The sequence below is a fragment of the Bos grunniens genome, chromosome 23 (genome assembly GCF_055505025.1).
Source record: "Bos grunniens cultivar Pamir isolate PY7600 chromosome 23, Bosgru_T2T1.0, whole genome shotgun sequence".
Classification (NCBI taxonomy): domain Eukaryota; kingdom Metazoa; phylum Chordata; class Mammalia; order Artiodactyla; family Bovidae; genus Bos; species Bos grunniens.
The window spans coordinates 26,425,001-26,451,285 of record NC_141187.1 but is presented as its reverse complement, the minus strand read 5'-3'; the positions used below and the strand labels follow the sequence as shown (position 1 = coordinate 26,451,285).

General features: G+C 46.9%; 1 protein-coding gene across 3 annotated transcripts in view; it reads left to right on the top strand.

Moving 5' to 3' along the window:
* The window catches only part of ELOVL5 (ELOVL fatty acid elongase 5), a 73,740-nt gene extending 47,839 nt beyond the window's left edge, over window positions 1-25,901 (top strand). For all 3 annotated transcript variants that reach the window (XM_086370774.1, XM_086370775.1, XM_086370773.1), the window contains exons 4-8: window positions 17,443-17,520; window positions 18,288-18,459; window positions 20,284-20,408; window positions 22,611-22,745; window positions 24,027-25,901. In XM_086370774.1, coding sequence (XP_086226900.1) covers window positions 17,443-17,520; window positions 18,288-18,459; window positions 20,284-20,408; window positions 22,611-22,745; window positions 24,027-24,170 — 654 coding nt within the window. In that variant the 3' untranslated portion in view covers window positions 24,171-25,901. The remainder of the gene's footprint in view (window positions 1-17,442; window positions 17,521-18,287; window positions 18,460-20,283; window positions 20,409-22,610; window positions 22,746-24,026) is intronic.
* The last annotated feature ends 384 nt before the right edge of the window (window positions 25,902-26,285 follow it).

The window sequence follows — 26,285 nt, the reverse complement described above, 5'->3', positions numbered from 1 at the left end:
ACATGAATCCCCCACTGGTGTATATGTGTTCCTCATCCTGAACCCCACTCCCGCCTCCCTCCCCATAAGTTCTGGATTAATATAAATAAAATTAACTGTTGCAAGTAGACAAGAGAAATCTTATTTGAAAGAGGGAGATGAAAATGAAAGGGGAGTCACTGAAGCTTTAAAATGACCTGAAGAAGGAAAATAACCAAATGACTATCTTAAAACTGTGAAATTCAGTTTAAGGTATAGCTTATGCACTTGGTAGAAAGGAAATCAAAAGGAGAGACATGGCTTAACTTTTTTTAATAATTAAATTTATTTATTTTTAATTGAAGGATAATTTTGTTTGTTTCTGCCAAGCATCAACATGAATCAGCCATAGGTATACCTATGGCTTTACTTCTAATTACCTCAGGAACTTGATGTTTATTTCCAGGGAAAAGGTCACAGATCTCTGAATTAGAAGTTTTGTATGTTTGAACAACAGTATGTTTTAGATTGGGATTAGGTGTTGTCTGAGATCACAGTCAGTGGTAAAGGCTTGAAAATAAAGTGTCAAGTTATAAAAGAGAAACAACTAATTTTGTATTACTTACTCAGCTTTGTAAAACTGTGTGCTTACAGTAGACATAAAAATCTTGCAAGCCTTTCTGCCAACCCTGCCCCCGAGGGGCAGGGCATGTTTCATCTGAATGGAAGCCCTACTGTGTTTTCAGATCATCCATATGTCTTTCCCTTCCCTCATCCCCAAGATCAGAGAATCCCCACCCACCAATGCCAGGTTGTGACTTTGCCCTCCTTATTCAGGGCTGCACTGGACTGGGTTTCCCCTGTTGTTCTCAGCCAGTAGAATAACTCCTTAGTTAACATCTCAAACACTCAGGTGGCTGCTCTGTCCTGACCTAGAACTTTTCTGGTGTGTCTGCCATGCTCTCCTGGCCTCTGGGCTCTTGTCACCAAAGCAAGGAGGATCTAACTGCTTGTTGTGTCACAGTCCAGAGGGGAGCATCCTGTGCAGAAATCTAGGACTCAGCAGTAGCAGCAGGAAGCAGTCAGCACGTAGACCTTGAACTTGAATGAAGAGAACTGCTGGCTGCCTTCCTGTACCCCATCCACTCAAACCCCCAAGACCAGGTTCTTCCTTTCTTTGGGTCTCTGCCCCCTAGAAACTCCCGATTTCTTCAGACCCAAACCTGCCTCAGTTTGACAGTCCCTGTCTCATTTCTGAGGACCTGTCTCAAGGTCAGTTCCTCTGTGTCCTCTTGAGGGCTTGGCTCTGAAGCAGTGATCCCAGCCTCTCCTGCCTCCTCATGGTCCCACGGAGCCTGATGCCTTCTCCCCCATCACGGTGTCCTGGGGATGTGCCCTCCAGCCTGTCCCTCACAGGCACCTCACTGGCTGTGGTTACGGTGTTCCTTGCACATATTTTTTGTCCTGTTGTTAGCATGGCTCCAGCATTGAGACAGAAAAAAGCAAATGTTGGAACCATGTTTTATCAATACTTTAACAAAGATAAATCACAGACTAAAAACACGATTGTTTTTTGAGTGTTAGTTTGTTTATTCCCTTGCAGTGAGAACTGTGTGTTGGTAAAGTAGTGTGAGAAAATTCAGTAACATGCAACAAAGATTCAGAACATTTAAATATAATTTTAGAAAATGATTGGTTGCCAACTGGATCGGTGATCTGAATTGGCATAGATTCAGAACTTATTCTTTTTTCTTTCCTTTTTCAATTTTTACTTAGAATTGTAAGTTTGAAACTACTTCAGAATATGGAAAATAAAATCACGAATAGTTCTCTAGGTACCTAACAAATATTGACATTACTGGTTTGTTTTTTGTTTAAAAAGAAAACATGACAAAAAGGCATCAGAGGTGTAGCCCCTTCACAGATGTAATGTTCTTCTGAAGTGCATGTTTCTTTCCTGGCTATGTTTCTATACATTTTCCACATATGTATGTATATATGTGACAACTTATAGGCTATTTGGAGAATTGTTTTTTTTTTAAACTTACATGAGTGGTGTATGGCTTATATATACTCTTTTTCAAGTAGCTTTTTTCAGTCAGCATTATGTTTTGAGAAGATACTTTGAATCTTAGGGATTTCATTCATTAGTTTTAACTTCTCTTTATTACTTAACTGTTGGATCAGTCATTTGGTCCATTTTTCTTTGGGTGGACATGTACATTGTTTCCAATTTAACAGTGTGGAGATCCTTGAAGAATTATCTCCCAACACTATCTTTCTCTGTCACAGAAACTTCATTCTTGTTTTGCATTTTGTATTTTTCTGATATAGTACATAAGCACAGTTTCGTTATTTTCCTATTTATTCTCCTAGGCTGCAGTTCTCATGTGCTTTACTAGCTAGAAATAAATGTATATGTTGGCATTTGAGATAAAGGGCTTTTGCAGTTAAGAAGGAATTAAAAAGTACTTCTTTTCTCTCTGATCAGAAACCTCCCCCCAAAACAAAAAACAATGCTGCATTGAATGTTCTTGGATGTGTCGCCTGTGCCGATGTGAGTGAGTGAGTGATTTTTGCCAGGCATACAGTTAGGAGTTAATGATTGAATCTTGACACTTTTAATGGGGAAATTTTAATCCATTTTCACTTGGTATGCTCATTATTATTTTAGAATGATTTCTATCACCTTTTGTGTGTAAGTTTTCTTTACTTTTTTGCTTTCTTTCCTGCTTTCTGTTGAACTTTTTTTTCATTTTGCTGATTTGAAAGTTACTTATTATTTAGTAGCTACTTGTAAGTTTTCAACATGCACCTTTGACTTAATAAACTCTAAAGTGAATTGCTGTTTCTACTCCTGAGCATTGCAAGGATCATAGATGATTTGCGCTTTGGGCCCCCATCATCCATGATATTGTTGTCAGTGCTTCATTCTGCCTCTTTCTGAGACCCTAAACAGTCATCATTACAGTCCGTGCTTACTGTTTTTTTTTTTTTTTTTGTACACTGTTCATCTGTGAAACCCATTCTTTGCTTTGAGCTTCAGTTTTCTTCTGAAGTAGTTCCTTTTCAGTGAAAGCTAAACTCTAAGTCCCTGAGTATCATCTGTGTGTGTGTATGCTTGAACATAATTTAGCAGGGCATAGAATTCTAAACTAGCAGTTATTTTCCCCCAGCACGTTGCAGATTTATTCCAGAGAAGTCTGCTGCAGTCCCATTTTTGTTTGTTTTGTAGGTAACCTTTTTCTTTAAAGATGTTTCTAAACTTGTGTTTAAGAATAAAAACAAAATGTACCTAAATAGTAGTTCACTCTTGTCTCAGGATTGTATGCATCCAAGTCATGGATTCATGTATTTCTTAATTTTGGAAAGTCCTTAGGCTTTGTCTTCTCCATACTTCCTCCTCCTCCATCAGTTCTGTCTGGAACTCCTGTTACATGTGTGGTGGACATTCTCACACCTGCGTACTCTCTCTCGAGTTTTTTGCACCTTTTTTCTCTTCTGCATTCCTCTAATTCACTTGTACTCTCAGTTGGGTCTAATCTGCTATTTCATCCATTTCTAGCTTCAGTTACTATGTATCAAAAATTCACTGCTTGTTCTTTTTCCCACTCCATAACCTGGAATTTTTTTTTTTCATCCGTGGTTGGAGATGACTGGGTCTCAAACTTAACCATTTGCTGTACTGCTTTTTAAAATAGTCTTTAAAAAGTGTTCTTTCAGCTGTATCTGTGAGGTCATGCCTCTGGGATAATTGTTATATCTATGTTGACCTTCTTTTTAAAAACAAAAACTGGACGATTTGTTGGGTGTCCTGTGTAAAGCATCTGAAGCTGGTGTCGGTAGGGTCATCTCAGGTAAATGTGGCGGCTGCGACCGGCGCACTAAGCGCAGGCGAAGCGTGGCCAAGAGAAGGTACCCCATGCCCGAAGGGCGGCGGCCAAGAAGAGCTACCCCACGTCCGAGGTCAGGGGCAGCGGCCGAGAGTGCCAGGCTGCGACGGCGCAGGAAAGGCTGAGAGGAGCTACCCCGTGTCCGAGGTCAGGGGCTGCAACGAGAGGAGCTACCCCACGCCCCCACGCCTGAGGCCAGGGGCGGCGGCCGGGAGGAGCTACCCCACGCCCCCACGCTCGAGGCCAGGGGCGGCGGCCGGGAGGAGCTACCCCACGCCTCCACGCTCGAGGCCAGGGGCGGCGGCCGGGAGGAGCTACCCCACGCCCCCACGCTCGAGGCCAGGGGCGGCGGCCGGGAGGAGCTACCCCACGCCCCCACGCTCGAGGCCAGGGGCGGCGGCCGGGAGGAGCTACCCCACGCCCCCACGCTCGAGGCCAGGGGCGGCGGCCGGGAGGAGCTACCCCACGCCCCCACGCTCGAGGCCAGGGGCGGCGGCCGGGAGGAGCTACCCCACGCCCCCACGCTCGAGGCCAGGGGCGGCGGCCGGGAGGAGCTACCCCACGCCCCCACGCTCGAGGCCAGGGGCGGCGGCCGGGAGGAGCTACCCCACGCCCCCACGCTCGAGGCCAGGGGCGGCGGCCGGGAGGAGCTACCCCACGCCCCCACGCTCGAGGCCAGGGGCGGCGGCCGGGAGGAGCTACCCCACGCCCCCACGCTCGAGGCCAGGGGCGGCGGCCGGGAGGAGCTACCCCACGCCTCCACGCTCGAGGCCAGGGGCGGCGGCCGGGAGGAGCTACCCCACGCCTCCACGCCCGAAGCCAGAGGCTGCAGCGGGGAAGACCAACCCCACACCCAAGGCTAGGGGCTGCGGCAGGGAGAACCAACCCCACGTCAAAGGAGCCGTGGCTGCACGGGCACAGGAGGGCCTAGAGGAGCTATCCCACGTTTAAGATCAGGAAGGGCGGCGGTGAGGAGATAGCCCTCCTCCAGGGTAAGGAGCAGCGGCTGCGCTTTGCTGGAGAACCGTGAAGAGATAGCCCACGTCCAAGGTAAGAGAAACCCAAGTAAGACGGTAGGTGTTGCAAGAGGGCATCAGAGGGCAGACACACTGAAACCATGCTCAGAGAAAACTAGTCAATCTAATCACACTAGGACCACAGCCTTGTCTAACTCAATGAAACTAAGCCATGCCCGTGGGGCAACCCAAGATGGGCAGGTCATGGTGGAGACATCTGACAGAATGTGGTCCACTGGAGAAGGGAATGGCAAACCACTTCAGTATTCTTGCCTTGAGAACCCCATGAACAGTATGAAAAGACAAAATGATAGGATACTGAAAGAGGAACTCCCCAGGTCAGTAGGTGCCCAGTATGCTACTGGAGATCAGCGGAGAAATAACTCCAGAAAGAATGAAGGGATGGAGCTAAAGCAAAAACAATACCCAGCTGTGGATGTGACTGGTGATAGAAGTAAGGTCCGATGCTGTAAAGAGCAATATTGCATAGGAACCTGGAATGTCAGGTCCATGAATCAAGGGAAATTGGAAGTGGTCAAACAAGAGATGGCAAGAGTGAATGTCGACATTCTAGGAATCAGCGAACTAAAATGGACTGGAATGGGTGAATTTAATTCAGGTGACCATTATATCTACTACGGCAGGCAGGAATCCCTCAGAAGAAATGGAGTAGCCATCATGGTCAACAAAAGAGTCCGAAATGCAGTACTTGGATGCAATCTCAAAAACGACAGAAAGATCTTTGTTCGTTTCCAAGGCAAACCATTCAGTATCACAGTAATCCAAGTCTATGTCCCAACCAGTAACGCTGAAGAAGCTGAAGTGGAGCGGTTCTATGAAGACCTACAAGATCTTTTAGAACTAACACCCAAAAAAGATGTCTTTTTCATTGTACGGGACTGGAATGCAAAAGTAGGAAGTCAAGAAACTCCTAGAGTAACAGGCAAATTTGGCCTTGGAATACGGAATGAAGCAGGGCAAAGTCTAACAGAGTTTTGCCAAGAAAATGCACTGGTCATAACAAACACCCTCTTCCAACAACACAAGAGAAGACTCTATACATGGACATCACCAGATGGTCAACACCAAAATCAGATTGATTATATTCTTTGCAGCCAAAGATGGAGAAGTTCTATACAGTCAGCAAAAACAAAACCAGGAGCTGACTGTGCCTCAGACCATGAAGTCCTTATTGCCAAATTCAGACTTAAATTGAAGAAAGTAGGGAAAACCACTAGATCATTCAGGTATGACCTAAGTCAAATCCCTTATGATTATACAGTGGAAGTGAGAAATAGATTTAAGGGTCTAGATCTGATAGATAGAGTACCTGATGAACTATGGATGGAGGTTCATGACATTGTACAGGAGACAGGGATCAAGACCATCCCCATGGAAAAGAAATGCAAAAAAGCAAAATGGCTGTCTGGGGAGGCCTTACAAATAGCTGTGAAAAGAAGAGAAGCAAAAAGCAAAGGAGAAAAGGAAAGATACAAGCATCTGAATGCAGAGTTCCAAAGAATAGCAAGAAGAGATAAGAAAGCCTTCTTCAAAAATCAATGCAAAGAAATAGAGGAAAACAACAGAATGGGAAACACTAGAGATCTCTTCAAGAAAATTAGAGATACTAAGGGAACATTTCATGCAAAGATGAGCTCGATAAAGGACAGAAATGGTATGGACCTAACAGAAGCAGAAGATATTAAGAAGAGGTGGCAAGAATACACAGAAGAACTGTACAAAAAAGATGTTCACGACCCAGATAATCACGATGGTGTGATCACTGACCTAGAGCCAGACATCCTGGAATGTGAAGTCAAGTGGGCCTTAGAAAGCATCACTACGAACAAAGCTAGTGGAGGTGGTGGAATTCCAGTTGAACTATTTCAAATCCTGAAAGATGATGCCATGAAAGTGCTACACTCAATATGCCAGCAAATTTGGAAAACTCAGCAGTGGCCACAGGACTGGAAAAGGTCAGTTTTCATTCCAATCCCAAAGAAAGGCAATGCCAAAGAATGCTCAGACTACTGCACAATTGCACTCATCTTACATGCTAGTAAAGTAATGCTCAAAATTCTCCAAGCCAGGCTTCAGCAATACGTGAACCGTGAACTTCCTGATGTTCAAGCTGGTTTTAGAAAAGGCAGAGGAACCAGAGATCAAATTGCGAACATCTGGATCATCGAAAAAGCAAGAGAGTTCCAGAAAAACATCTATTTCTGCTTTATTGACTATGCCAAAGCCTTTGACTGTGTGGATCACAATAAACTGTGGAAAATTCTGAAAGAGATGTGAATACCACACCACCTGATCTGCCTCTTGAGAAATCTGTATGCAGGTCAGGAATCAACAGTTAGAACTGGACATGGAACAACAGACTGGTTCCAAATAGGAAAAGGAGTAAGTTAAGGCTGTATATTGTCAGCCTGCTTATTTAACTTACATGCAGAGTACATCATGAGAAACGCTGGGCTGGAAGAAGCACAAGCTGGAATCAAGATTGCCGGGAGAAATATCAATAACCTCAGATTTGCAGATGACACCACCCTTACGGCAGAAAGTGAAGAGGAACTAAAAAGCCTCTTGATGAAAGTGAAAGAGGAGAGTGAAAAAGTTGGCTTAAAGCTCAACATTCAGAAAATGAAGATCATGGCATCCGGTCCCATCACTTCATGGGAAATAGATGGGGAAACAGTGGAAACAGTGTCAGATTTTATTTTGGGGGGCTCCAAAATCACTGCAGATGGTGACTGCAGCCATGAAATTAAAAGACGCTTACTCCTTGGAAGGAAAGTTATGACCAACCTAGATAGCATATTCAACAGCAGAGACATTGCTTTGCCAACAAAGTTTTGTTTAGTCAAGGCTATGGTTTTTCCTGTGGTCATGTATGGATCTGAGAGTTGGACTGTGAAGAAGGCTGAGCGACAAAGAATTGCTGCTTTTGAACTGTGGTGTTGGGGAAGACTCTTGAGAGTCCCTTGGACTGCAAGGAGATCCAACCAGTCCATTCTGAAGGAAATCAGCCCTGGGATTTCTTTGGAAGGAATGATGCTAAAGCTGAAACTCCAGTACTTTGGCCACCTCATGCAAAGAGTTGACTCATTGGAAAAGACTCTGATGCTGGGAGGGATTGGGGGCAGGAGGAGAAGGGGACGACAGTGAATGAGATGGCTGGATGGCATCACTGACTCGATGGACATGAGTCTGGGTGAACTCCGGGAGTTGGTGATGGACAGGGAGGCCTGGCGTGCTGCGATTCAAGAGTCGGACACAACTGAGCAACTGAACTAAAGAAGAGAGATTTTTTTTTTAAAGGACTTGAATATAAGCTCACTTCCTCTTTTCTGAGTTCTTTCTCAGGGAAGCAGCACCTTATATCAGGGCTTCCCTGGTGGCTCAGATGGTAAAGAATCTGCCTGCAATGTGGGAGACGCAGGTTCGATCCTTGAATTGGAAAGATCCCCTGGAGAAGAGAATGGCTACTCACTCCAGTATTCTTGACTGGAGAATTCCATGGACAGAGGAGCCTGGTGGGCTGTAGTCCATGGGGTCGCAGAGTCAGACACGACTGAGCAGTTAACACGACACTCGCCTCACAGTTAGGCATCAGTGGTGCTGGAGCCCTTTGGCTGGTCCCTGTAGCATCTGTGCACTGTGCTAACAGCGGGGGTGATGGTTGTGCTTAGTCCGGTTGCCTGCACTGCGAGAACAGAAGTCATTTTTTCATTTGAATCTTCTCATCAAAACGTCCGGGACTTCTTTATAGGGAAGATGAAAGACATCGAGCATTTGATGGGACAGGTGTTTTATTTTCCAGCCTCTCTGTAATTGTGGAGTCAGTGCTGTCGACACGTCTCCCCAGGCACCTGCAGCACTGCCTCCCCGCCTCTGGCTTTGAAGGTCCTCAATAGAGCTACAGAGCAGTTGCTCTGGTAACATTATATTCTAAACAGCCTTGTTTTTCTTTCCCTTCAGGCTTTCCTAAAATAGATAGGTTATTGTGGGAAAAACCAGATTTAGAAAAACACTTGAAAGACCTGGCAAGTAATTATTGCATTTTATTTAAAAATGATTTTGTTTACAAAAATATTTTGAAAAAGACGTTTAGTACTCTTCTGCTTTTGCCTATTGAACAGAGGTGTAGAGAGGCTAAAATGTTGGTGAGGTTAATACTTACAAGAAAGACCTGACTGTTGCCTCAGACACTTCTTACTCACAGTTCCCTGACAGCTGAAATTCCTTGCTCAGAAAGAAACCTCTCTCGAGGGGAAGCATTGCCTCAGTTACTTGCCCATCCATTCACCTGGCACTGCCCTAGAGAATGCCTGCAGTGGGCACTCAGAGAGAAGGATGCAGCCCAGACAGCTTCTGCCTGAGCTGCATACACAGGGGACGGGGAGGGAAGGCCTTTCAGTAGAGACAAAGCTTTGACGTTGGTCCAGAGCCAGGCTAGACTCTTCTTAACTGACCTGCAGACCTTGTTAACCTGGCCTTGCAGCCGCTGTTAACAAGCTGGTGGTGGGTTGTTCAGTCGTCATTTGGGTTGTCCAACTCTCCGCGACCCCATGAACTGTAGCCTGGCAGGCTCCTCTGTCCATGGGATTTCCATGAATCCTGGAGTGGGTTGTCATTTCCTTCTCCAATTCCTGACCCAGGGATTGAACCCTCATCTCCTGCATTGCAGGCAGATTCTTTACTGCTGACCCACCAGGGAAGCCCGGTATAACAAGGTACCAGTCTACAAATGCTCAGCTAAAGCAGACTCAGTTTGCAAAGCAGGAGTCAGTAGGTAAGCTGGAAATCTCAGAGGATGCTCTCCTGGGGCTTCTGTATACAGCAAGACAGACCTAGTCACGAGCCTTCAAGTATTTGGGCAAGAAGAGCAGGCACTTGTCTGGAATCACAGCAAAGACATATACACTACCTGCCTGTGCCTGGTACTGGTCCCGCTCACTCAGTGTTCGTCACATGGTTACTGACTCCATCCTGCAGAGGCAAAGTCCTGGTTGGACCTGGGATTCGAGTCTGAGATTCAGGCCATTGTGCATCACCTTCTCAGAACACTATCTCAGCTTGGGTTTTCTCTCCCAGCCACCTGCAGCCCCATAAAATACAAAATGAGTGTTCTTTGTGGGACGTGTGGAAGCAGCCTACCGGAAACCACCGCTCAGGACACTGAACAGTGAGAGAAACAAACTGCAGCGTAAGAGAATAGGGCCCGAGGCTGGGGGAGAATGCCAGACATGCCTGTGTCAGGCTGCTCTGAGGACAAGCTGTTTGTTTCTGCTTTGTTCTGAAGCCTCCTCTAGTGCACAGAGCCTGTCCTTATGACGTAACCAAGAATATTGCAGTCAGCTGTAACCCAGGGGTGTTCCTGGTCCTAAGTGGAAAAAAGCACATTTGGAGGTCACGGGTATGAAATTATCTTAATGGGCATCCTTCTGCTCTGGACAGGAGAGATGTGAAATTCAAACCCACATGCTTTGACTTGACCCTGTTCCATAATAGCACTGCTAAGATTGATCAGCTAAACCCTAGAGAAAAGGTACTTTTCATTTGGGAGTATTCATGGTTCATTTTATTTTTTTAATTTTTTTAGACTTTTTGTTTTGGGCTATAGGTCTGCAATTCATGGGGTCGCAAAGAGTCGGACACGACTGAGCAACTGATCTGATCTGATAGTTGATTGACAATGTTGTGATAGTTTCAGGTGAACAGTGAAGGGGCTCAGCCATCCATATACATGCATCCATTCTTCCCCAAACTCCCCTTCCATCTGGGCTGCCACATAACTTTGAGCAGAGTTCCATGTGCTATACAGGAGGTCTTTGTGGTCATCCATTTTAAATATAGTGGTGTGTACATGTCCATCCCAAACTCCCTGACTATCTCTTTTCCCCCTCATCCTTGCCTCCTCCGGCAACCATAAGTTCATTCTTTAAGTCTGTGAGTCTCTTTCTGCATTCTAAGTTGATTTGTATCATTTCATTTTAGATTCCACATGTAAGGGATGTCATACGATATTTCTCCTTCTGTCTGACTGACTTTACTCAGTATGACAGTCTCTAGGTCTTCAGTTCAGTTCAGTTCAGTCACTCAGCCGTGTCCGACTCTTTGCGACCCCATGAATCGCAGCATGCCAGGCCTCCCTGTCCATCACCAACTCCCGGAGTTCACTCAGACTTACATTCATTGAGTCGGTGATGCCATCCAGCCATCTCATCCTCTGTCGTCCCCTTCTCCTCCTGCCCCCAATCCCTCCCAGCATCAGAGTCTTTTCCAATGAGTCTTTTCAACTCTTCGCATGAGGTGGCCAAAGTACTGGAGTTTCAGCTTTAGCATCATTCCTTCCAAAGAAATCCCAGGGCTGATCTTCACAATGGACTGGTTGGATCTCCTCGCAGTCCAAGGGACTCTGAAGAGTCTTCTCCAACACCACAGTTCAAAAGCATCAATTCTTTGGCACTCAGCCTTCTTCACAGTCCAACTCTCACATCCATACATGACCATAGGAAAAACCATAGCCTTGACTAGATGGACCTTTGTTGGCAAAGCAATGTCTCTGCTTTTGAATATGCTATCTAGGTTGGTCATAACTTTCCTTCCAAGGAGTAAACATCTTTTAATTTCATGGCTGCAGTCACCATCTGCAGTGATTTTGGAGCCCAAAAAAATAAAGTCTGACACTGTTTCCACTGTTTCCCCATCTATTTCCCATGAAGTGATGAGACCAGATGCCATGATCTTCATTTTCTGAATGTTGAGCTTTAAGCCAACTTTTTCACTCTCCTCTTTCACTTTCATCAAGAGGCTTTTTAGTTCCTCTTCACTTTGTGCCATGAGGGTGGTGTCATCTGCATATCTGAGGTTACTGATGTTTCTCCCGGCAATCTTGATTCCAGCTTGTGCTTCTTCCAGCCCAGTGTTTCTCATGATGTACTCTGCATATAAGTTAAATAAGCAGGGTGACAATACACAGCCTTGACATACTCCTTTTCCTATTTGGAACCAGTCTGTTGTTCCAGACTGTTCTAACTGTCCAGTTCTAACTGTTGCTTCCTGACCTGCATAGGTTTCTCTAGGTCTTATGGTTCATTTTAAACCAAACATCTGCTGAAGGTAAAGATCCAGTGAAAGGTCTGATTTTCCATAAAATTCTTCATGGTTAGAGTGTCTCCGTTGTGTTCTTATTAAGGACTCAGAACAGACAAAGAAGGTCAGAGGAGCTTGGAAGTTCTGTTGGAGATTACATTTGAACCCAGAGTCAGATTTTCTCAGGTGCTGGTCCCACCAGTGCCATGTAGAAGCTGTGTGACTCTGGACCACACACGTCGCTACTCACGTTTCCTTAGTAAAAACATGAACTTGATCCAGGTCTAAAAAAGTACACACTTGTACACACCCACAGGGACAGTCAAATCTGTGAAGACGTCAGCCTCACACACTGTTGGTGGGGTTGCTCATTTTAGCAAAGTCCCTCGGGTCCTAAGATGGTTGAATTTTACCATGGTTAGTGTCTGTTCTCGTGTCTGTTCTCGTTACCTTTCATTCCATTTCTGCTTAGATGGATATAACCACACAGCTCATCAAACTCTCATCACTAAAACCATTAGCCCCTTTTCAAAAGGGATCATCGTGTTGCTCTGAGATCTTGGGATGTCGGGTGAGTGACTGATAAGGGCCACACAGGAGGACGTTTGTCTTCTTAGTGTTTCAGGTGACTTTGTTTTCTTGAGATGCTGCGGTAGCGTTTCAGTAAGTGCCATGGAAGTGGTTATCGTACTACAGGGTATGTGCCCTATTTGTGGTTAAATTGTGGTATTAGATGAGAAAAGTCATCTCTTACCCAGAAAATCAACTTGAAATGCTTTTCTCCATGAACTGCATCATCCAGACCCAGCAGTGATGTTCTCCTCAGTTTTCTTCTTTGAAAAGATGCATGAAACCCCCTTTGCTTATTGAATTTGTCTCATAAGGAGAGAAGAAAGCTTCTAGCTGGGCTTTAATTATAGCTCTGCACATGCTCCTGGCCTAACTAAGTTTGCTTTACTCCAAAGAAGGGGAGCAATGCTTTGCTGTGGTGCTGTTTATGTCTTGGTTACTTGGGAAAAGCCAGATGTAGGGTACCTGGTGCTGCCTCGGTCGCTGGAGGGATCAAGGACTGGGGAGGGTGGTGGCCAGCTGCTCGCCAATGCCTGCTTTTCCACTGCAGCACGGTCCTGCCCTCTCGAGGTGATGCTCAGAAGTCAAGGTTGAACCCTGCTGCCCTCACTTCCGGTACCTCGCCGCTGGCCCCGCCCCCTGGGTCCTCCCCCAGGCTGCAGGGTGCTGAACGTTCAGGGATGGACCAGAGCTGCTCTTGGGAGGAAGCCAGGCCTGTCGAGAGCTTTGTCTCCTCTGAAGCACTCCTCACAGGCTGGAGGGGAGGCCAGGCCTTGGCTCTGAGAGCTTCTGGGCTGTTACTCAGACACACTGTTTTCTTCTGATGGGAACAGAGAGACCAGGGTCCTGATACCGGCCACCTTTACAAAAGGTGCAGAGAGGCTTAGATAAATCAACTTGAACTCCAATGCTCAATCCTCATGTGTTAAATTATCCTGCCCCCTGCTCCCCACCTCCTTTTTTTATCCTATCCCTTTTGAAGCCAAGGATATTCAAGAATTAAAACTTAACATGTCCCCAGTAGGACATTTGATGAGGACTGGTTTTCATCTTGTGAACAGAAGACTTTTTTCCTGCAAATAAAACAGCAGGTCTAGATTTAAGGGACAAGAAGCAGCACCTTGAACTCTGTGGTTAGTTGAGCAGATATTTGTTCAGCATCTCTTGTGTATTAGTCCTCCCTCTGTTGGATTTTGTGGATGAGGGAGCTGCAGCCAGTGCCGCCAAGAACTTAGACAGCAGAGCTTAAGACAGAGCCAGTGACACAGGGCTTAAAGATCACGTGAGCAGATAGGTGTAAGTCATGGTAGGGTTGGCCCAGAGGCAGGAGACCAGGCTTGACCTGGAGTGCTCAAGAGAGCAGTCATGAAGAAATAGAATTTTAGCTGACCTTTGAAGGATAGAGAAAATTTTGAGAGCATTGCAGTTGAAAAGGATAAAGTAATGGTTGTTTCCAGCAGTTACTGTGCTTACCTTTTCTACCAGGCTGGGTGAGATAAGCCTTCCATACTTCATCTCATTAACTTCCCATGGCAACCTGAACAGGAGACAGTCTTTATCCTATTTGAGGAGTGAGGAAACTAAGATCTAAAGAGCTGCTGTCTGTTTTTGTAAATAAAGTTTTATTGGTTTCCTGTTTTATGGTATTTAAGTGCACTCCTCCCCCTCCCCCCCCCACCCCCGCCATTGGTGATATGATATGAAAGAACTACAAGTTTCTTTTTTTTTTTTAAGTCTACCTTTATTTTGGGGGCTTCCCAGGTGCTGCAGTGAAAGAATCTGCCAATTCAGGAGACTCAAGTTTGATCCATGGGTCAGGAAGATCCCCTGGAGGAGGAAATGGCAACCCACTCCAGTATTCTTGCCTGGAAAATTCCCTGGACAGAGGAGCCTAGCAAGCTACAGACCTTGGGGTTGCAGAGAGTCGGACACTACTGAGCACAAGCACTAACTAACCTTTAATATTGTTGTTTTTTTAAATTTCTTTGGCTGGGAGAGCTCTTCATTGTGGCTTGGGGGCTTAGTTGCCCCACAGCATGCGGGATCTTAATTCCTGGACCAGGGATTGAACCACGTCCCCAGCTTTGGAAGGAGGAGTCTTAACCACTAGACCACCAGGGAAGTCCTTCAAGTTTCTATTTTTAAGAGAAGGCCTCTGTGAACAAAGACTTTACATTCTCTTCTGGTGTATTTGAAAACATTTGCCCCTTCTTACTGTCAAGGGGAAAAAGTACGCATACTTAGAGCAGATGCCCAGAAGTGGTGTTGAGTTTGCTTTGAACTTTCTACGCTGTCTCTACTCGCTGCACCTGTGATCAGAAACATCAATTCAGGAAACAGCCCACTGGGCTCAAGGTGCAGAGTGGGGAGGGGAGCGGTGTGCACTTTATAGAAGAAGAAACAGATTTTGCCCTTGGAGAGTGTATCCCACCTGGGAGAGGATCACACCTGTAATCTGGGCTTCTTTGTCTCCATCCTTTAATCCAGTAGAGTTCCAAAAAGTTCTTTTTCCGTACCCTCCAGCTGCAGTAGATAATTTATCAGTTTCCTCATAGGATAGAAGGAAGGGCAGCAAAGAACACTGAGTTGAGATGACACCTCTCTCCCCTCAGGTTTCCACCCTAGCACAAGTGCTACACACACACACTCTCTCTCTCTCTGTCTCTGCTTTAGACTCAGGCTTTATTTCTTGATTGCTGGGACTTCTAATAGGTCTGTATGCAGTATGCTTAACGGGCATGACTTTAGAAAGGGAAAGACCAGAAAGATAATACACCTTCCAATAAATTCTCTGTGGGTCTGGTTTTTTGAAGATAGTATAGTTTACATGTGACCTGTTTTCAAAAAATATTAATGTAGTACTGTAAAAAATTAAAACAGAACCTTTGGAAATAATTTAATCCAGCCTTCTCCTCTTAGAGTAAAACATGATCAAGGGCTAGGGGAATTTAGGTGACTTGGTAAATTCTGCTCCCTACTCCTGGATTATTTTCGTTAGAAAATGATGTGCTCTGAATCATTGTGCTTGTCTTTGGCCACATAACTCATGCTTTTTTCAGGTGCACAAGATGACAATGCAAAGCAAAAATAACAAGGGAAGTTAGTAGAAGGAAAGTCATATTGAAGCAGGGTGTTGAGTGTGAGCACAGTGGCTACACCCACTGCTGGCTTCTATCTCTGAGGTCAGACTGGATGGAAGTTGACCTGTTTGTCTTCAGACCCTTGTGATCAGCTGACGTTCCCTGCATGCAGCCCCCGGCCCTAGTCATGCTCTGTGGGAGAACCTTGAGGTTCTGTTGTGTGTCAGTTACATCTTTCTCACAACACTGGTAGGTGAACTGTTTCTTGCTGGAATCAGATAGCATGAAACCAGTGGCTCCCACTCCTAGTTGCACATCCCACTTGCCTGAGTGTGTTGTGAAAGGCCCCACAGTGGCCTGGAGGAGGCCAGCCATTCGTCATTTTTAAAAGTTCCCCCGGTAAGCCTGTCATACAGCTGGGATGGGAACCACTGTTTAAAGCCAGTGGTTCTGAAACATCAGTTGCCTCGAAAATCACCTAAACAGCCTGTTCTTACACCACGGAATTTCACACCCAGCAATGTCTGATTTGGTGGGTCTAGGGTTGGGCCCCAGATTCTGTATTTCTAGCAAATTCCTGGGTGCTCCTGGGAGAGGCTGCTGTTGGGTGGGAACCACACGTTAAAAAGCACAGTGTTAGATTCTCTGGGGTTTTGGTTCTGACAGTCCAGCTGGGGCCCTGGCATTTGCATGTCACTTGAGTTGCCTTGTGATGCTCATGCATCTGGACTGGGGAACATGCCAAGAACCACACACTGAGGCCTGGGGGCCGGTTCCTCATTTGGGATCCACGATGAGCTCAGGCATGAAGTAGACCACCTCTGATTTCTCCTCCCCTGCCCCGTTGACCACCAGAGGGAGGGCCACCAGGAACACTTGAGGACGCCAAAGCTTCAGAAGGAGGTGGTGAGCTGCAGTCTACATGGAGAAAGAGGCCCATCTCGTGGGTGTCTGGCTGGCTGGGATGCAGTGGGTAGACAGTGGACATGCACAGGGGCTCAGATTACACCTTCCCTCTGGAACAGGTCCTTAGGTCCCCCCCAGCAGGTGTTGACCTGGTATGGCAGCTGAGGCCCCCAGGGGGAGCTGGCGACCCTGCACTCTGCCCCTCACGTCAGGGTCCTCTCTGTGGCACTGCAGTGCCCACCCTGCCACAGATGAATTCTGCATTGTGGGCACAGCTCAGTTCTCAGAGATCTGAGCCATGGATCTGCAGGTGATGCAGAAAACAGTGAAGAGGCTGAGGCTGGACTCAGTTGCCCCAAGCTGGCAGCAATGGTTCTCTAAGTGAGGGCTCTAGACCAGCCTCAGGTTCACCTGGGAACCTACGAGAAATAGGAATTCTTGGGCCCCACCCCAGACCTGCTGGATGCCCATCCATCTGCCTTTCAACGTGTCCTTAACTTCATTCTGGGCCTACGCATTCAGGTTTGAGAAAGCCAGTGGTTTCCCCCAAGGCCGTGGCAGGGCAGGACCCTGATCGGATCAGAGCAGGAGCCCACACATGTTTGGATCCCTTGGGCCTCAGGATTGGGGAGGTGCTTGTGACAGAGGGTTCTGAAGAAAGGCAGCGTGGCCAAGCAGGGCCTGTAGAGGCGGCTGCAGTGGCTCTGGGCCCACCCTTCAGGAAACTGAGTCCCTAGGCTTTTGAACTCCCCCAATTCACCCTCCCCTGTCATCATGGTTTTCTTGCCCAGAGCACCCTTGACCCCGCACAGCCCACAGTCTACACGGATTCTCAAACTATGAAGTCTAATTGAATAGGGCATTTCCTGATTCTGATTTTGTTGGTGACTGGGTTTTTCTCTCTTTTCCTTTTTTCCCCAGTTAGTGACGGGAGTATGGGAAGGCCAGTACAACTTCTTCTGTCAGGGCACACGCAGTGGAGGAGAAGCGGACATGAAGGTACTGGCTCTTTGTTTTCTTAATAAAGAAATTGTACCAGAGACAAGATGGCCATCCAGGTAATCCCTGTGGACATTGTTTAAAAAGAATTTTAAAAGCGGTGTGTGCCCATGGTAAGGGAAATTAAGCAGCCTGGAACGTATAGGAGGGGAACTAAAATCTCCCTGTCTGCAAAAGTGAGTCCTGTTAACATCTTCCAGGGAAGACAGCGTGCATGCGCTTACCAGTATTTGCTCTCTGTTTACATAAACAGGTTCATCAGGTGATGTCTTTAATCATCACCTCTGGGTGTGATCTATAGAGTCCAGCTTCCATACTGGAGTATTTTTCAGGGTTTTGTTTTAAATAAAAGGCTGCAGTCTACCCTCAGCCTGGCAGTCATTTCCTCAGAGCCCCCATGAAGAGCCCCCTGTACGGCATTTCACCAGGCACAGCACAGCACTGGACATCCAGGTTTCTTTCTCGCTCTGCCGTGTGTCCTGTCACCTGCTCCACGCCAGCCCCTGAAATCGGAAGTGCCTTTCTCGTGGTTTTCCTCCTCCGATGGCTCCAGAGGGAACAGGCAGCCTACAGGGATTTGTTAAAGAGTTGTGAAGGGCGTGAAGCCCTTGTAGAGCTTGCCCTGCGTTCACAACCCCCCACCCACCCCCAGGTGTTCTGGTCAAAGGCCCTGCAGAGAGACTAGCTTCAGCGGGGCTAGTGGGGCGGTGAGGTCCCGGGGTGGGCGCACAACCCTGCGGGAGACGCTGACAGCCCCTTCGTCCTAGATCATCCGCGTCCTGTGGTGGTACTACTTCTCCAAGCTCATCGAGTTCATGGACACCTTCTTCTTCATCCTCCGCAAGAACAACCACCAGATCACGGTCCTGCATGTGTATCACCACGCCAGCATGCTCAACATCTGGTGGTTCGTGATGAACTGGGTCCCCTGCGGCCACTGTGAGTCTGAACGTCTTTGGGGACAGGTGTGAGCAGAGAGGCTGAGTTGAAACTAAGGCTCTGAGGGGAAAGGTGCCGTTTCTGCAGGTTTCTGGGTCAGGCCTTTGACCGTGGTGTCCAGATTGCCTTTAATGACGGTCTGCGTGGCCTGTGCACTCAGCAAGCCGACAGATCCTTTCTCTGGTTTGGGGCACACCCTGTGCTAATGCGGCAGGATGAGGGAAAGACCAGATTCCAGTCTGGGGCACTTGAACAAATCTGGGCAGAATTCTCTGTTCCAGGTTGTTTATCCTTGTTTCTATACACATTTGGAAGGTGTTTGACTGGCAGGGACAGACCAGGAAGATGGAAACGTGCCAAGGAGTGGGCTTCAGGGAACAAGCTTTCGCTGCAGTACCTCAAGGCGTCTGCACATCCTCTGACATAGTGACCCTCACATTCCTGGAGCATGTTTAGCTGGGCAGCTTCTGGGACAAGCACCAACATTTGAAGTAAATTCTCTAAGAAGGATATGGAAAGCTTGTGGTCTGGAAGTGTCCCGTAGTTCCCTACGATGAGGTTGTCCCCGTCGGGTTCAGCCCAGGAGGGCTAATATGTCCCGGTCAGAGTTCCTGATATCCATCACCGACAAACTTGATCCTCTCAGTCTGCTCACGTGTTTTCCCCCAGGATAGCACCGCCCTTGATTAACTTGGCCCACCAGGATGCACACAGTTAGAGGAATCTAGAACCAGCAAGAGCTTTCCAAGTACAGCTCCTTCCACTTTGGGAGAACCCTGAGACAGTAGAAGGATTGGTAGAGCTCGCGCTCCCTGGCTGTAGGTTATCTGACTTAACTTTCTAATAGAAACGGCACCTGCCCACATTTTAAAGTGTGTTAGTCACCCAGTTTTATCCAACTCTTTGTAACCCCAAGGACTGTAGCCTGCCAGGTTCCTCTGTCTATGGAGTTTCCCAGGCAAGAATATTGGAGCAGGTAGCCATTCCCTTTCCCAGGGCGATCTTCCTGGCCCAGGGATTGAACCCGGGTCTCCTGCATTTCAGACAGATTCTTTTACCGTCCGAGCTACCTGGAAAGCCCCAATGGAAGAAGGCTTTAAATGTCAGATCCCGCAGAATGACAAATGAGAAACAATCAGAGAATGGATATGACTCGTCCAAGGTCACACCCCCAGTTACTGTCATAGCCCAGCCTGACCACAGAGGGAGGGGAAAGCTGGTTGCTTTGCTTGGTTGCTGGCTATGGGGGCAGAGGACCGAGAGTCTGAGAAAAGACTGGGTGATTCTACTGGAAATGACAAATTGTGACGTAAATAATGGATCTCTCATCTCTAAGGAACTGGGCTCTAGACTCTGTCTTACTGATAAGGATATATGGCCTCTGCACCACAGCCCTCCTCCCCAGACCTCAGCAAATGTGTAGAGACGGCCAGCTTTGAGCTTCCCACTCTTTGCGGCTGTCTTTCCCCAAGGCTTCAATGCAGTATCGGGGCACTTGGGCAGCATCCTCTGGGAGTGGGTGGCGGCCAAGCAGCAAAGCCTTTAGATTCCAGAGCGAGGTGGGTGGTTCCTGACTCCTGGTTGGATGCCCACCTGATAGCTGACCCTGGGCTTGAAGCCTCTTGACGGCTGCCTGCCCGTGTGGAAATTGATTTCTGGTCACACGCCCGTGCAGTGCCAGCTTGCTGCTGCAGTGTTTGCCTGTTCAAAAACTTTTTTTTTTTTTTTTTTCATTTTTGAATTTAAAAAGAATCTTGGGTTTTGTTACCTGTCACATACAGGACACTGATGCATCCTCCTCACCAATTCCCTCTGTTCCTACAGCTTACTTTGGCGCCACACTTAACAGCTTCATCCACGTCCTCATGTACTCGTACTACGGCCTGTCGTCCATCCCGTCCATGCGGCCGTACCTCTGGTGGAAGAAGTACATCACGCAGGGCCAGCTGGTGAGTCAGGCAGCCTCTTTCTGCCAGGACTTGCCGCCTGGGGGGCGCTGAGCTCTTCCTGGGCCGCCCTTGCTGCCCTCCTGGCTTCGGTGTTGTTGACTAGCTCCTGAGAGGTGCCTTTCCCATCCTTCCTCTCTCTCAATCCAGTTAAACACCTTGAAGTGAGCAGAGCGGAGAATTCCATCCATTTCAGTCAATGGAGACACCACGCCAGTGGGCAGGCAGCTAGTTGAATCAGGGAACAAAGACTAAACAGAATCCTTGGACTCTTAAGTTCAGCCCTTTCTTCTTAGTTTGTGCACAGAACATCCATGTGTGTCCGTGTTTTCTAATTATAATCCAAATCCAAGGTGCGTCTGTGTGCCTATGTTTCCAGGAGTGCCAGGATTTGCTGGGAGGAGCGCGAGTCCAGGCTGTGCTAAGTCGCTTCAGTCATGTCCGACCCTTTGCGCCCCTATGGACTGTAGCCCGCCAGACGAGCCCAGCTTGCCAGTAGGTTACTAGGCAGCAAGGATGCAGGTGCCAGGCGACCGCTCAGCCCGTGTGGTGGCGGGGATGGCACTGCAGTGCCCCAGGTGACAGCCCCTTCCTGGGCCCACGTCCCAGCAGCTGTTTGCACTTGATGGTTATTTCCCACCGTCCTTGTTAAAGCTTTCCTTGGTTGTCAGTATACTATATAGCCTTTTCTTCCCCCCTTGTGATTTCTTTCATAAACTGATTACTAATACTATCACTACTGTTCGAATGCTGACATTCCTTGAGCTTACCACGTGCTCATGTCAAGCGAGCAGTTTTACAGGGATTGTTCCAGTAGCCTGATTTTATGTTGTTATCCCTACTTTATAGAGGAGGATGCGGAGGCGATAGCCTAGGGCTAGCTGACTCGTTGACATTAGATACTAAATTCTTAGCCCTGGTCTTGCCTTCTTAACACATTCTTTTCTAAGGAAACCAAGCTGATTCAGATCCCTCTGTGTCAGTTGTGATTCTTCAATGTTGCAAAATAACCATCTAGGGAAAAAAAATTTGAGAAGACCTTCTGAGCTGCTTCTGTGTTTGGTGTTTCATTAGCACCTCTTTGCCGGCTGCCGGACGATCCTTGTTGTGTCCCCTCACCCACTTGTGAGGAAGACTCACTGTTCATCCGCCTCCTCATTACACATGAGAAGTGATGCCAGGCTTGACTTGCTGCACGTAGTGTGGTTCTGCTGAAGCCACATGTAGAGCAGGCTGGAGAGCTGGTCTCCTGTTGGCCTCTGCCCTTTGAGGTGGACGATTGCACCTAGTTTCCCTGTATTTATTCTATGCGCCACTTACAGTTACTTCTGTCTAGAAAACTTACCTTAAAAAAAGGAAACAACAACAGCAACAACAAAAAAAAACAGTTCCCTACATAGAAACACTGAGAGGTGGCCCGAAATCCCGTGGGCGGAGCCTCGTCCTCCACTCACTCCTTAAAGGTCCCCGTCCAGCAGCTGTCCCTTATCTTAACCCCTTCTCGCCGTTCCCTGCTTCTCAAGATGTACCTGCCAGAAATAATCTATGGAATTAGCACTATATCCTAGGAAGAAAGTAAGTCTGTCTCCCAACCCCAGCCTTCACCAAATCAGAAGGTCCACGGATAAGGATGGGGAAAGGGTCCCATGGGATTGCACATCCTGCAGTGAGGTTCCTGGTCCCTCTAAACATACACTCCATGCCCATCCTTCCTTTATGAAGAATTAGCAAAAAGTACAGTTGCATCTCCTATACTGTATTTCTGAAGTGTGTGTGTGTGTTGGGTTTTTTAAAATGTTTTCACTTTTTTCCTTCCTTCCAGCTTCATTGAGAGCTAATTCACATATAATACTGTATTAGTTTATAGTGTACAACATAAGGATTTTGATGTGTGTATGTTGTAAATCTACTCCCAGAACTTCCAAATATACAATGAAAGCGTTGCTGGCTATTCCCCGAGCTTTAGAGAAGGTGACTGCAGCAGTTGGAAAGGGAGGAGTGTACACATAAGACAAACACAGATGCATAAGAGGTTTGGGATATGTTTAGCATATGCTTCATGATTTTGAAATGACCTCTGTACCTACAGAAAGGTTAGTAAGTGTTCATTCCCAGACTCGGGGGTGCAGGGTACAGCGCCCATTTGGCAGACGCCTTGACCTTGGGCCATGGCCGCATATTCAGCTCTGTCTCCTCCCCACCCAGCTTCAGTTTGTGCTGACCATCATCCAGACCAGCTGTGGGGTCATCTGGCCGTGTACCTTCCCTCTCGGTTGGTTGTATTTCCAGATTGGATACATGATTTCTCTGATCACCCTCTTCACAAACTTCTACATTCAGGTAAATCTCACTCTTGTGTGGTGATTGGGATTTGGGGTCTTTGCAGCCAAGGCCCTCATTCATTCCTTTATTGAGAAGCCCCTGCCTTGGCAGGAGCAGGGTGGAGGTGGGGTCACTGCCACTGTGGAAGGTGCTGAAGTCTGGCCAGACCTTGGAGTTCTGGGGCTTTGGCACAAGAGGTTCCAGGTCCCTGTGGGAAAGCAGAGCTGTCCCGTTCTGCTTCCCTGGGGCTGCTGCAGACATGGCATAGATGAGTCTCAATCTCAGTCTCTCAGCCCCACTGCCCTGAACTCCAGGGCTAAATTAAATATCTGAAGAATTTTCCATTACAGTCCCCAGCTACAGAAAGAAATCAGCCTTTTCCCCGGTTTTCTTACACTTCCTCCCCACACTGCTCGGGCTTGGGGGCGCAGATCGTTCTCAAGTGCACGATGCGGTGTAGGTTTCTGCCCACAGAAGGGCTTGTTCAGGGCTGATGCTTTGGGGGAGCCTGACCTGTGTGGTCACTGTTGACTCTCCTACTTCCCATTCCCCCTGGGTCTCGTGTGTCCCTGCTCCGTGAGCTGGGCCTGGCTCCGAGCAGGCACAGGGGCTGGGCAGGAGCAAAATCAGAGTCCCTGAGCAGAGGCAGGAAAGGCAGATCACATGCAGCAGCACCAGCCCCCCTCCATGCCAGGGCGGGGGGTGCCCAGCACATTTGGCCTCCCTGCGCCCCTTCCAGACAGACACCTTTTCCCAGACATATCTGGGGTGCAGCTCTGGGTTGCATCTTCCTCCTGCCTGGCTGGTAGCTCATGCTGCACTTCAGGGCAATGACAGATACAAGGGAGGTTATTAGAGAAAAGATGGGGCCCAACAGAGCTGAAGTCACACCTGTTTTGACTGCCATTCATGGCAGAGTGCTGTTGTAAGTAAAGGGCCAAGACAGTTGCTAAAGCCATGAGACAGTTTGAAGGCAGAGGATGTGAGTGACAGCGGGAGACAGCAGGGCAGAGCCGAGTGAAGTGTGAACTGTATTTTCAGTCTAATCGTCAAACAACATCCATACCTCTGCCCGTGACTCAGTGAACATACCCAGGCTGAGCCTCAGAAAATGAAAGAATGATTGAAACCAGTGGCAAAAAAAAAAAACCCAAAACATTTTCCAGGTCGCTTGGGCACAGACATTGCTTCTTAATACGGTAGCACCGGTCCCCAGAGGCTCTTGCCCTGGCATTAGGGATGTGGCCGGGCCCCACCCCCACCCCCGCCGTGGCTCCCATCTGCCCTTATGTGTTGCAGACCTACAACAAGAAGGGGGTCTCCCGGAGGAGAGAGCACCAAAAGGACCACCAGAACGGCTCTGTGGCCGCCGTGAACGGCCACATCAGCAGCTTTTCTTCCCTGGAGAACAATGTGAAGCCAAGGAAGCAGCGGAAGGACTGAGGTCCGAGGGTTGGCAGCCTCTGAACCACATCGTCTGATTGTAAGCACATCTGAGTTGTGCCCGATGCTCGTTAACAGCTGCTGTAACTAGTCAGCCTACAATAGTGTGACTCACGTAGGACCTCTTCCATCAATTCCAAACCCCTAGAAAATGTAGACAGATTATCCAAGTAGGCATAAGATTTTTTAACATTTCTGGGCTCTCACCGACCCCTGCGCTAGACTGTGGAGGGCGTGTTATTGTAGTACACGACACTGCTGTTGCCTTATTAGTTATAACATGATAGGTGCTGAATTGTGATTCACAATTTAATAACACTGTAATCCAAACTTTTTTTTTTAACTATAGATCATGCATGTGATTGTAAATTTGTATAATGTTGTTACAGTAGAGAAACACACATGCCTTAAAATTGAAAAAGCAGGGCCCAAAGCTTATTAGTTCAATTAGGGTATGTTTCAAGTTTTTATTCATTTCTTATAGCTCCGTTCAGAAAAATCAACAACCATGATTTATGAAACCTAACGTGTGACACAGAACTTCAGGTGACTTGTCTGTGTGAAATCGGCACCTTCAGTTTTTGTAATGTTGGCTTTAAATCAGGCAGGTTCAGATCTAGTGGAACAGTCAGTTTAACTTTTTAACAGATCTTATTTTTTTATTTTGAGTGCCACTATTAATAATGTAAAAAAGGGAGGGAGGAGCTAAAGCAGTCTTGATGAAACTTAAATATATATTCTTTGTCTTCAAGATTTCAGGAAGTGTGTAGGATGAGTAGGCCGTTTTAAATGTCAGAAGTGTAAGTGTTTTTATACAGGAAACAAAGCCCATTTTGCTTTCCACTTAGAGAAGATATATACTTTTCAAGAGACATAACTGAATAGTTAACCATTTGACAGAGGCCCATAGATGAGCAGTGCGGGGACCAGTTGCCAGGGTCCAAATTCGGATTGATTTCTCTACTGCTATCTATCTGTTTTGACACAAACTTCCTTTGAAAATGTGCCTAGCTTACCATAATGAATGGGGAAGGGTGGGGTGGGAAGGACTTTAGAAAAATTCAAGGTAAAATTAAACAGATAGCTGCAGCATGAGAAAACTGGAGAACTGAGTAGAGATGGTTTGGTTAATGTGAATCTAATAGCACCTGTAAGGTTTTTTTTTCCCTGCTCTGACTCTAAAGATTTATTTAGAAATGCTTGTTTAAAAATAAGACTGCTTATCATAAAATCATGTCTCATACCCTAGAAGCAGGGGTCAAACAGATAGACTGTTTTGTGTGTGTGTCATTTTAAAGTGTTGGAATTTAGCCTCTGAATACCTTCTCCACAGGAGGAAAAATACATTCATTGAACCACTCGTGACACATCTGAGAAGGTCATTGACAATGTATAAATGAATGGTTTGATATTTATGTAAATATCAGTTTATCATGCTTTAATTTTGCACATTCATATTACAGGGAGCCAGTTGGGTTCTCTTAATTAGTCTTGTGGGTTTTCTGTTTGGAAGGAGTCACGGCATCTGTTTACATTTACCTTATCAAATCTAGAATGTGTATATTTGTAAATGTATGTCTTCCTAGGTACTAGTTTGAGAATGTCTTTACATATTTCAACACAGAAACTATAACATTCAATAGTGTGCTGTCAAAGTGTGCTTAAGCTCATCTGGATATACCCACAATGTTAAATAATGTCTAAAATTAATCATTAAAACGTTTTTGATTACCTGTGCTTGGTTTTACATTGTTAATATGCTGCTAATTCTGAAAGACTGGAGAGAAGTCTTCTTTTCTTCACCATCTAGGAAGTCACCCAAAAAAATGATGTAGATAATTCAGTTTGGAAGGTTATACTGTGGCTCAGCTCACATTAGGAGGGATCCCCACATTGTTAGGCATGGTGGTGGCTGCATCCCAGTTCCTTCCTCTAAGCCTTCCCTGGTTTCCATACTAAAGACCCCAGCTCTGAGCCCACTCCTTTTTCTTCCCTCCCCTCCCCTCCCCCTTCCTTTCCCCAAGCTGTTACAATTACTTTCCTAGATCTAGACCAGAAGTCTGCACATTTTTTCTGGAAAGAGCCAGCTACTACCTGTCTTAGGCTTTGCAGACC